The sequence below is a fragment of the Choristoneura fumiferana genome, chromosome 3, assembly GCF_025370935.1.
Source record: "Choristoneura fumiferana chromosome 3, NRCan_CFum_1, whole genome shotgun sequence".
Classification (NCBI taxonomy): Eukaryota; Metazoa; Arthropoda; class Insecta; order Lepidoptera; family Tortricidae; genus Choristoneura; species Choristoneura fumiferana.
Genome location: NC_133474.1, coordinates 4,376,642 through 4,389,956, shown reverse-complemented (window position 1 = coordinate 4,389,956; position 13,315 = coordinate 4,376,642). Strand labels below are relative to the sequence as shown.

The window sequence follows — 13,315 nt, the reverse complement described above, 5'->3', positions numbered from 1 at the left end:
CGTTTAGGCTTCAGAAAGGACCAAAGAAATAGATATACAATAATATACATACGCTCAAAAAACATAACCCTTCTTCGAGCAGTCAGGTTAATGTACTTAAATGAACGTGCCTGGGCAACTAACTAACTTTTTCCACAAACTATTAAACGTAAACTCGACAGCAAGCGCTGCTCCAACATCGACTCAACATTTTTATAAAACTGCATTCGATAACTGCACTTTAAAATCAGTTACTGCAACAGTGTTCGGATAAAAAACTGTTCTATTTTTCATTTTCCAGCACATTTTTTTTACACAGAATTAAGAGTTTACAAAATTTTTATCTCCTGCCGCCTAATACGGTATTTGACTACTCCTGATTTTGCCATATCTTAATATTATTATGAAAATATAGATATACAGATAGTGTTTAGCGAAGAGAAAATTTAAATCGGTTGAAAATTGGATTTATAGTGATTTTTTGAAAAACCTATATACCTGTCTCTTTCTCAAACGTTTTTCTCTATGCAGCAAGTATGGCGGTACGGGCGTGTGACGTCACATGCCAGTATGTCTTTCTCTGTCTAATCTTGAATTTCAAACCTTTATAACTTTGTTATTTGTAAAGGTAGCTTAAAAATTGTTTTTCTATTCGATAACAGGCATTGTGTAGTTTTAATTTATAAAACATATACAAAATAGTCAAACACCGTATTCAATTTTTTGTTTTATGAACATAAAACTTTATGTCACTTATGAAAGAGTTCGATGTCACATTACAATAAGTCCTTAAGACACTGGGTGGCTGGAGGACAACACTCAATATTTTGTCATTAAATAGGGTAGTTCAATACCACCATTATAATTTCTTATGAGCCTCATTTCAACACTGATACTATGATTCTAACGACACAAACGCAAAACCGTCACTCTTGCTCTATTATTAAATACTATGAACGTGAGCGGTACGGTACGATACGGATTTAGAAATTCGAACTTCGGAGTATAAGAGTACTCTTAAAAAATCAGGTTAATAATTTAATAAACAATAAAAAATAGATTATCGACATTACCATCTAATAATAAACCCAATTTTCCCCGACCATGACCTTACTCCACTGTTTCTACTTCCTCGCCGTGTATATGAGAGCGGAAGCCATTTTGCAAAGTTTACACGATATCTCGTATAAATCAATCGCCAAAGGCAAATACTTTCGGAGTTATGGCCGAGAGAAGCGATTGTTGCGCTTGCGCATAGCTTATGCTTTAGTTCTGATGCCTGGTGATTTTTTTTTCAAAGCGGTATATTTTGCAGTTTAAATTGGGAAATATATATTGGTTCCTCATACTAAAGCAAAATACGTAGTGGCAAATTAATGTTATCACAAATTAATGTGTCTAACAATACAATACAATGACTCTTAATTGTGTACCACAAATAGCAATACCTTGTATTTTTCTCTCAGTTTACCTGTTTTCTGTATCGCTTACTATTGCTGTACAATTCATACTCAACTTCAGCGATTTTCGCTTATTATTTTAAGTGAAACGTGCCTAAATAAATCGACTTTTTAGGCTTTTTAGTTTGACTCTGACTACATTGAATGTAAATTAAAAACACGGGCCGTAAAGCAAATCGCCAGATTCGCGAGGGTTTCGTACAAACTAGGTATCTATGAATATCCAGTGTTAGCAGTGTACCTCTCCTAAGCAAATTGCGCACAGTGTCAGGTAATTTTAGACAGTATCAGTATAGTCAGAGCTCCTCACAAATTCTTCAAAACATCCCTCACTAAGTATATGCGATCTCAACATTTATTCCCACATCCTCTAATGAGTTGGATCCCAAATTGTCCCGTTCTAAGGACATAGAGGGGCCAAAGTTATATGAAATGAGACCCAAATCACCGGTTAAAGGGGGACGCTATTCATACGAAGATAGCCCAAAGATCTCGATGTTTTCGTTTATTTAATGCTACCAAGTTATATTAATATGGGGAATCCGTTGACCGGGTAAAAAGTTTTTTGGCGGTTTGCGGTCCTTATGCGTTTATTTACGAGTACTTCTCTCGTGACCTTTTGCAATTTTCATGTTTCATCGGAGTTAGTATGAGTGCTTGACCGAAAATGGATTTATAGCCGAAACCGTAGAGGAAACTTCGGCTTCCGTATTAGTTTCGGACGGAGTTGTTATGTCATGAATAAATATCTTTTTAATTTTTTACAAACTTATATTTAACTTGTAATGTATTTGTGTGTGTTAGGATTAAACTTTAAATTTTAATTTCAACCACTTCTAGTGATAACGTTGATTTAAAACGTGGTACAGATAATATACAATACATAGTTGGAATAACAGCGTAAGTGTAATCAATAAAAAGTATCTAATTAGTAATAAGTTTCTTAGCCTTAACTGTTTGAATCAGAAACTTGAATAAACATAAATTAGGTTAGGTTAGAATTGCGTCAAGGTGAAAGCGCCTCAGCCACGCGGAATAGGAGCTCCACGAAGCGGAGCTCGTTGACCTTGGGCCATAGTATTAAAAGCGACGAACCAGGAAATGAACGAACGGGGACCAACTAGACGAACGGGAAATTGAACGAACGTTTCAAAATAGTGACAGATTTAAGTCTCTATAATTCCTCGTTAAATTGATTTAAATCGTTTCTCATATAGGAGGTAAATACAGGCGATTAAACATGTTAATCGGCTCATTGACACCTGATTGCGTTCAATACCATGTGGGCCCTGCTCGATATAGGGACGTAGTATTTTCACATTCATAAGCATTGCGAATATCTTGAAAATATTTACATACCTACTAGGATTTTACTAAATCCCCATGGAATTTTCCGAGAATTACATCATGATTGTTATTGCAGTTGCAATAAAAACAACTGTGCCAAATTTCAAATAACCATGATTCATTAGTCCGACGACAACCGGATGAACAAGTGGTTAGAGAACCTGACTACGAAGCTTGAGGTTCCGGGTTCGATTCCCGGCCGGGGCAGATATTTGTATATGAATAATACGAATGTTTGTTCTCGGGTCTTGGATGTTTAATTAGACAATGTATTTAAGTTTGTATTTATTTATATAAGTATGTTTATCCGTTGCCTAGTATCCATAATACAAGCTTTGCTTAGTTTGGGACCAGGTCAATTGGTGTCAAGTGTCCCATGATATTTATTCATTTTATTAGTTTTTTTTACCGTTAAAACATAATTTATTATACGTATATGATTCTGACACCGACAAATTCAATTATTAGTTAGTTTAGTTAATTATTATTGTGTTCTTAGGACCTATGTTAGTAAATCCCTGCCCGTAGTGTCCTTAGTGTTAAATTACCTGCGTAATAGAGTCGTGTGTAGGTCATGTTGAGCGCAACAAGCGCTCATCCACGTTTTCTGCTGACTGTACATAGACCAATGATGATGATGCCATTCGCATTTGCAAAATCGCACCAATATTCGTTACATCCCTAGTGCGTAATATCGAGCTTTTATCACTCTCAATACCGGTTTTGTAAGCCCTACGACGTAAATATTGCTTTCGAAATCAATTACTGAGCATTGAGGTGAGAACAGAGATTAATATTTCAGTGATCGGCATTTATTTTAAACTAGCTGTTGGCTGCGACTCCGTCTATAAAAAATGTATATTTCAGATTTCATACGATTCATATATTATGTTAGTAACAGAGAAGTCCTTTTATAACTATGTTAGTATAAAAAAAATACAAAAAGACTCCAAATAAACAATCATAATTTGATTGCTTAGTAGCGACATCTCTTGTCTGGGTGAGCGGTTAGTTCCGAAGAATGTAACGTCTCTCGATAAGAGCTAAACATAGATGTCGCTAGTGCTGCTGCTTAAGTAGCGTAGTAGAAATAAGCAACCTGAGTGCATAGGAGAAATTCGTTTCTGTACTCCTGTCCAGTGGTGGTGTAGGGGTATGGCACGCAGCACGGAATGCTGAGGACCCGGGTTCGATTCCCAGCACTGGTCTCTTTTTCTGGTTTTTCTTGTAGTTTATATTTTCGATATGTTATTTCGATATGTTGTGTGTTGTTCTTGTAATTATTAGCCTTATTATAATTTATTTATTTATTTGTTGCTGTTTATCTCACTACCTATATTTATTTTGGACGTATATTATATGTACGATATAATTATGTATGTATTCGTAGATGTATTGCTGTTACGTTTAAATTTTCTTATCTACTTTTGATGCACCACCTGTTGTAAACTAGTCCTTACTTCTTTCTGTAATTGCCTGGAAGAGATCGCTCTTAAGCGATAAGGCCGCCTATTGCTCACCTTGCTGTGTATCTGCCGCTTACTACTGGTGTACGTCTTCATTATTTAAATGCCACTGGCCATTCTGCTAGCCAACACGTTCAGGAGACTATTGTCACCCATGAAGAAATGAGCTATGAAGAATTCGTTTATCACTATCCGGTGGGAGCTTTTTATTTAGATAGAATTTTCCGGGATAAGAACTATCCTTTGTCCTTCACCGGCTCTTACACTATCTCTATACGTAGGACATGATATATTGTATACTTTTTTTTTGTCAAACTAGCCTGGTAAAGTGACCCACTGCTGGGCAAAGGTCTCTCTTGACCTCCGCGCCTCTGACGCAATGTCAGGCCACTCCCTTGCATACGCGTCCAAAACGACCCACCACCCTCTCGGTCTACCTCGCCGTCTATGGCCGTTTTCCAGTGCCCACCAGTGACTGTGTAAGCCCAATTAACAGTAAACTAAACAAAAACTGATAACCACGCAATAAAATATTTCAGTTTGAGTTTGGAAATTCATCAATTTCATAGTATTGAATTCTAACTTCTATTTTCAGTGTTTCGGTGAACTATGAAATGCTTAGTATGAGAAATTGTTAAGTGTTCCGGAAATTGTTTCGCTGGATACTTTTGAGCAGAATTCACTTTAAATTCATTTGCTTTTGCTCATATTTAGTTGACCGCTGCTCGATATTCGTAGTCAGGAATACATTTTTTGGCAGCTAAAACTATGTAACAAAATCGTAAACAAATGTTTCAATTTACCTTCACACGTGGCAACCAACTTTCAATACGAACGAATCGAATACAACCAGCAAATTCTACCAAAAATCTTCAATAATAATTCATCGATACCCAAAACGCTCTATAGTCACGTAACCGTGCATTATTACTTTTTTGAGTTGTTCAATTTTCGGAACATACGGTAACAGAAAAGGCCCGTTGTTTCGTTTTTGAAACTTTTCTCATTTCGCCACGGAGCGTCCCGGCAGACGCAACCTTTTTTTTACGCCATGGCGACTGATTCAGTGCCACTGGGCTAGCGACAAAGGTTACTTGACGTTTTCGTCATATTAGCCAGGTGAAGTTAGCTTAGTTTACATACAGTCAGACAGTTCGAAAAAATTCTTGCAGTCACCGGACTCTGTTAACACTGAGATACATGAAAAAAATGAAATATAAAAAAAGGTTGTGAAGGTAGACCATTAGGTGAAAATTGTACTTGCCCAAAAATTCTAATCAACAGGTAAGAGGTAAAAGCTATAATGCTATTACAGACAAGCAGACATAGACCTCCGTTTTTATTTTAAAACGGCTAAGGTTAAAAACTTCACGATTAAACTACTCATTGCTTTATTAAATAAAAGGATTAATACTTATTTTTAAGGCCGGCAACAGACCAGTAACTCTCTTTGAGTTATTAGTATGGTTATTCATGGGCGGTAGTGATAATTTTCCATTAGATGACCCGCTTGCTCGTTTTCCTCTCTTATTATCATCATTACCCTAGCCTATTAATTATACGTCCCACTGCTAGGTACAGGCCTACTCTCAGAATGAGAGGGATTGGGCCATAGTTCAAACGCGGGCGGGCGGATTGGGAACTTTTCTGTCATAATTAAGAGTCCGAATTGGATTATCTGTTTGGGAGCTACACGTAGTATGTTACAGAAAGACAAACGGTCAAATTTAACAATGATTTATTTATAGCCGATTTAAAAATTGGTGATTCAGGGATTAAAAATGGACAGCGCGACTGAACTATTCGCTACCACTTTCGCTTCACCAGGCCAAACAAAATGGTCGTTAACACCTTGTGTAACGTACTAAGTTCGAAAAGGTAATGAAACGACACTTTTTTGGTTACAAATCGAGATTTGGTTATAAATTCGATTTACTCATGCTATGCGAGCGCCCTTGTGCAGATTCATTGCAAAACAAAACATAGTGGCATAGATCAATAACAGATGGCGTTACTAGGCACACTTTAAATTATTTTAAGTTGTGATATAAAAGTAACACGAGTTGTCTACACCTTGCAACTCGAAACGTTTTGTTAACGTTTCATCCAGAATACGCCCCCAGCATTTCATCGCACAATTTTCGAATATTCTGTCAATCTATTATTAGGTTTGGCGAATATTCGGCGGATTACTTTTCCATCAAAACTTGTGCATTCCGCTTATCGCCGAGTTTGCGAACGCGCCGGGACCCGTTTGAGGCGAGATTTAATTTGTAGTTGTGTAGGTTTACTTTTGGTTTAGGAAAGTTTGGTGGATGTTAGGTTAATCTATAAGCCGTAGCCTAAAGAAAAAAGAAAGCATTTATTCCTGAATTACAAATATAAATACATACACATACGTTACATACATAAAACCACGCCTCTTTCCCAACGGGGTAGGCAGAGACTACATCCTTCCACTTGCTATGCTCCTGGTATATAACTCTCGCTTCCTCTACATTCATCAATGTGTCATGCATGCACGTCGGTTTAGAGTACTCCTGACCTGACCTTTCTTTAGGCCTTCCTCTTCCAACGTTCCCATTCACGCTCGTCTTATAGATCTGCCCAGTCAATTTGATTACAAATATTAATTAATTAATTAAATACGTATCACTGTCAGGGTAGTGATTTGAAGTGCCTCTCAAGCAAAGGGTCATGGGTTCGATCTTAGAATCACACCTCTGAATTTTTCGGAATTTACCATTACCGAAATACCCTTTTTATTGACTGTATCTTTTGATTTGGATTTTGACTTGGATGTTTGATTTTTTCATTGCTCTTGAAGTGGATAGTAGATCTGAGTGTTTGATATTGATATCATCAGTTTATTGGCTCTGCCCGTTTCTGAGAAAAAGGGTTTTGATAGACGGACAGACAGTCAGCAAAATATTTTAAAAGAGTTCTATTTTTTGCCTCTTGAGGGACGAAACTCTAAAAACTTGAAAAACACACACACACACAGTATAAAGTTAAAATATATTTATGCTAATTCGTATAATAACCATATTTAATATATACAATTTTTGTTTCAGGCGAAACTAGAAACTAAAGCTCTGAAGGCGAAAAGGCCCGGTTTCACGGACGACCGGTACAACGAAACCTCTTACTATATTGAAAATGGTAAGTCTTATTTCTATCGTGTCTCTCACATAGTTTGGTGCGCTCGCCCAGTCTATCCCAATTTTTGTCTAACGCATTTGGAATCAGGATCATTTTCATCACTTCTTTCTGTCACACGGAGGATGAGGACAGAAAGAGATGGCGAATTCGATTGCAAGCGCCAAAGTAAGAGCTTGTGCACACTAGCGTTTTTGACGGCACCGCGGCGGCACGCGAGCGGCGAATAATCGCGGAGATTGCGCAGCGTGCTCGTCGCGTGCTCGCCGCGTGTGCGCCGCGTTCCCGCTCCGCCGAGAAACCGCCGGCAAAAACGCTAGTGTGAACAAGCTCTTAGACAATACGGCCACTGCGGCATCCGAGGCTTAGCTTTTGCCACTTTTTCCTGTCAAATGGGTATTTTCTGGGAACGGAGGATCATATGCAACTGCGGTTGGTACAGCTCTTGGGACTGTACACGCAATCAAAATCACTGTCGCCCTCGACACTTCGGCCAAACTGTTCAGGTCAAAAATATGTTCAAATACCTACTGGAGCACAAGATCACTTAGAGTTTCAATTGTAGTTTATTCGTGACTAAAACAATATACCTATGCAAGTGTCAAAAATTTCATAACGCTTACACACGTTTCGTTCAATATTAGAATTTAGAATAATTTAGAATAATTTTTATTTAGTAATAAAGTTACACTGTCCACAAAAAATATTACAAAAATACACAGTTGAATAAAAAACAATACATTTGACTTTTCTACGGCCTTCGCACTAGACTCTGGGTCTGTATCGCGAGTACCTATATCTAGTGTAACATAAATACGGACGATAGTTCAGTAGGTACAGTGTCGAACAGTGTTCGAATCGCAACATCTATTTATCGTAGTACCTTTACAGTATTTGCTAATATTCAAAGCTATCTATGGAATGACGATATCGCTATTTTAATTTTAGAAGTACGAACGTCATCGTCGGCAAAAAATATTTTCTTGAAATTTGAATCAATCATTTTCCGTTATTCCTTTCTTTTAAGACACTATAGGTAGAGTCATTCACGATGGCGTGGTTCTTATTACAATGTCATTAATGGCTAATTTTGACAAAATCACGCCAATCAAGTATATTATACTTAGTGCCATTCACGAAGACGCGTGATTTTGTCAAAATTAGCCATTAATGACATTGTAATAAGAACCACGCCATCGTGAATGACTCTACCTATAGTGTCTTAAAATGTTACTTTAGGGTATTATTGTTTTTTCTTTCTATTCACATTTCAGCCGTTTTAATCTCCAGCAAGTCGTTTTTACAAAATCTCAGAATGCAATATTACTAATAAAAAATAAGTTTTTCGTCAGAAATTTAATTTTTAATAGATTTATTTTCGCATACTGTATTTTTGTTGACTATACGTGCATTGTAATCCAAACGACATTTTCATACCAAACAAGTCGATGCCATAAACCGTTGCGGAGTACCTTCCTGCAGAGAAGATCCTGCATGGACCACCAGGATGTCATTACCAGATTATTGCATTGTCACCAGTTTTACATAAGTATGCCAAATTTCAAGGCAATCCGATCATTTGAAGTGGGTCGAGTTCAACTTGCAAGATTTGACCCGCACATACATACATTTTTTTTATTGGGAAACAAACAGCTTAAAATAACACAACAATATGTAAAGATATTTTAGTAACACATCAGCCAAAACAGTTACATACATACATTGAAAGTTAGATAAAAAAATAACGTCCCTTACAACAAAATATCCTATTAAGGCACTACTTTTCCTTCATGTCGCATAGTTTTGAGATGGTCTGTATATCAATCCACACGTCTATTGTAGACCTTTAAAAAATCACACAAAACACTCCAATTAGTATCATTCGATGATAAAAAATTATAAATTCATTCACTTTACAACGAATGACATTTGCATTGGTAATGGAATGGCTCCGTCCTGCGGTGACCTGGTGCCGATTGAAAAAGGCCGCCATTTGTAACGTCTTCCAATCTTTGCTATCGAATAAATTAGATTAAGGAAAGTAGGTCAGACGCGCAGTGAAGGTTGTAAGGGGTCCGTATACATATACGTCATGTTAGTAGACCTGGTTAACTAAAGAGCAGGCAAAATGTTGTAAACGCATCTAATATTTCATGTAAGTCGTGCTATGACTGAATCTTATAAATGTGAATGTGAGTTTGTTTGCTTTTATGCTTAAAGTACCTATTCAACCAACGTGATGATTGATGAAATTTAGTACTTTTAAACAAGCAATTGTAGTATATATATATATATATATATATATATATATATATATATATATATATATAACATATTTCGGGGATCTCGGAAACGGCTCGATGAAATTGATTTTCGGGGATGAAAAATCGATCTAGCTTGGTATCTCTGGGAAAACGCTTGATATCGAAATTTAGCCCGAGCAAAGCTCGGTCGCCCAGGTACTGGAGATAATTTGAGACCTTGGAAAAGACGTAGGATCATTTTCGTGGTACCAGTGGTGGTAGTCGCGGACCAGCTAAAAGACTAAAAAATGACAATTCAGTCCACAAATGCTAGTGCAACCCTTAAAAAACACGACCTTCGTATACAACGGAACCTTAAAATTTTAGCGAGTCATAGACATAAATGGATTTTTTTTAATAAACGTTAGTGGCAAGCAGCTATTATAGGCCTGAGTCATCTTACCGCAATGCCGTTTTTCAGTTAAATTTGCATTTGAGTAACTTTTAAACAACGGTTAAGGTTTTATGGCGTAGATTAGAACTTGCTTTTAATGTGTTTGCTACGGGAATTGAATTTGCTGACCCACATTTTTTGGTGATTGTTTAGGGGGGTTCAATTTATCGGTTGCAGAGTTTTGCACGTTCGTAATAAATTGACTTTTCCTTCGGGGAACTGTTTTATCGGGTGTTAAATGTACTCTAAAACCTTTTACCTTGTTATTTGACTATTTCACGTGCAAGACAAGTCTGTCTGTTGTAGGTACATTATATTTAAATATTATAACATCTACCACCCTAAAGTTGTTAATGTTTGCATGTGATAAAACAATAATGCCAATGCGTGTCTGTCAACTTGATAAGTGCCGACTTTAGTGACATATTCATTTGATAGGAACTTGTTTAAAAATTGATAGACCACTTATTTGGCTCATGGTACATTCTTGCTATGGATCTCCGCAAAAGGATCTCCGCAAAATAACGCCTGATCAATCAGTCCTAAATGCAGTATCTAGATCACTGGAGGCACTGGATATCTTATTTTTTAAATAAAAATTGACACATTGCAGATTGATACAATTTTCCAAATGTTTATAGCTAGGTAGTGCCCACGGTTTCGCTTGCGTTAGACCTTAGATACCTATCTCAATATTTGTTATTGAACTTCCTGATAGATGGATAATGTTTCTCAAAGGAATGAGATGTTTTTTAGGAATAAAAAATAGCTTGTTAGTCTTCGACCACGTCAAACAATCATTAACATATTATAATATTAAGTTAAGAAAGATTAGGATTAGGAAGTTAAGATTCATTTTGATAAGTACAACCTGGCCTACCAGCGTATCTACAATCTCTTTTGCATTGCAATAATTAATTACCAGCATATTCGTCGGTGCTCATTCTTCTCTCCACCCTTCTCTTGTAATAGATCTCTAAACACCATCCTCTCTTGCAGGCCTCAGAAAAGTATACCCCTACTACTTCACATTCACTACCTTCACGAAAGGCAGATGGGTCGGCGAGAAGATTCTGGACGTCTTCGCGAGGGAATTCCGAGCTCATCCGGCAGCTGAGTACGAGAGGTGCATCAGAGCTGGCACCCTCACTGTCAACTACGAGAGAGTAGACCCTGACTACAGGTTGAAGCACAATGACCTCCTCGCCAACGTTGTTCATAGGTAAGTTCACAAAGCGGCGGTTCACTCGGACAAACTGTTAACTAACATCGCGTTTGAACTGTCCAGTTCGCTGTACGCAAGTAGCAGAAATCCAAGTATCGAAGCCGTCATAGGGTATAGAATATTCCAGAAGATTGGCAGATCTGTATACGGAGATTGTAACGCAGCTTCTGGTTTATTCTATATCCTAAGTCTTACAGCAGCAAATGTATACTTACATCGTATTTACTGCGAACTGAACAGTGCCATCACCTCATTGCGTTTACAAACATTCGATACGGAATTAATACTTGTGTTAACACATCGTACTTGTAAGCAGCTACACAAGATTGTATTTTCGCCACATTTAATCTGCTTAATGCTTAACGCAACCCCTGCTGACTTCAGCGTTTTCAAAGCCTTGTCACAGGTTCACCTTTGGGACACATTTTTCTAGAGATATTCGACCTAAAGCTGCTCTTCAATGAATAGGTTGTTTTGTTACTGAAAACCAGTGAGTTACGTGCAATTTCTAACAAGTGACATACGGGTTAACCCTTTTCCAGGCTTACAAATAGTGACCATATAAATATACACAAATATTCGACCTTGCTAAAGCTACAATATGGTAAAAAGTAAATTGAAGTCGTTAAAAATATTATTTTCACTTCTCATGCTCGTAAAGTTGGTGTTTATGCTGGATCTAGGCGACATAAAATGACTTTTTATGCCCTAGCTAGTGCATAAAGTAAAATTTTCGTCTAAGACTAAGGCAATCAGGTGTCAACAGCCACAAACAAAAAAGGTTCTACCTATTTTTTATAATAATTTTTAATTTTATACAACGATAAATCAACCAAAATAAATCAATAAAACTGAAAAAATATAATTATATAATAATGCATGAAAAATAAAAGGTACATAGAAAGTGAACAAATGTTTCCACAGCAGAGTGTAAAACTCGAGCATTTAACCCATTTTCCCCTCGACGTGTCTATCCACCCTCGCCGTACCGGCTCGGGTAGCTATATGAACGTCTCGGGTAAAATGGCTCGTTTTATGCTCTTGTTGCACTATCTACTATTCTTTTTAAATTAATCACTCATCATAGGCAAACAATATAAAACTATGACTCATTTTGTTGTAGCGTGTCTAAATTAGCGGGGACTGGAAAAGGGTTAAATGCTGGTCAGTTTATTAAAAAAAGACGTTTGTCGCATCTTATTTAACGTATTTTTACTACGGGGTGGTACTTAAGTGTTTAAGCTTTGACGTGAGAGACGATCTTGAGTAGATATATAGCATGAGTACGAAGTGTCAGTACGGGTGTTTAAGTCTTAGCGAGGGAATATTGAGGACAGAATTAACTTGGAACTTACGACAAACAAGCGCTTTTGGTGAAGAGCTTATTTCCATTTCTGACGACGTTTTAAGCTCTAAGTTTGTGGCCGTACGTCGCTTAAGCTGACAGCCTGATAGAAAGAAAAGTTTTCATATATGGCCTTTGCGTAGCATCCAACGTTGATGACAGGTTCTATATCAAAATGAGTGTTTAGCATGATCGTTAGAAAGGTCTTGGCTAAATGAGGGCTAAAAGACACGTGAAGCTTCTGGAATGCTCTGGTGTGGCGAACTACAGGGCACTACACCTCGGATCACCGGGGTCACTGCAGGATGTTGCCGGCAACGTGAAGGGTCTGCTAGGCTTCCTCCAGGAGCTAGGCTGGCATGAATAGTGCCTACAGCCTAATCACGCAAAATAGGCGCACTTAGACGTCGAGTTGCGGAAAACAGCCCGCTAATACCTATACCTATACCTACTTAAGTTAGTATCATGATGAGGTTTTTTTGACAATCGATACGGTCTTGCTTGCAATTGACTCATTTAGTTAATAGCCAATTGTAAGCAAAACCGTAACGTCAAAAAACCTCACGATACTAACGCCATCTAGCGATATTTCACCTGTCTTTTAGCCCTCATTGGCAGCGCCTGTAGCGTCGCGTTT

General features: G+C 37.5%; 1 protein-coding gene across 4 annotated transcripts in view; it reads left to right on the top strand.

Annotated features, from left to right (window-relative positions):
• The window catches only part of LOC141426402 (pseudouridylate synthase RPUSD2-like), a 469,933-nt gene that overhangs the window by 428,492 nt on the left and 28,126 nt on the right, over positions 1-13,315 (top strand). For all 4 annotated transcript variants that reach the window (XM_074085286.1, XM_074085288.1, XM_074085285.1 and 1 more), the window contains 2 exons: positions 7,327-7,414; positions 11,108-11,330. In XM_074085286.1, coding sequence (XP_073941387.1) covers positions 7,327-7,414; positions 11,108-11,330 — 311 coding nt within the window. The remainder of the gene's footprint in view (positions 1-7,326; positions 7,415-11,107; positions 11,331-13,315) is intronic.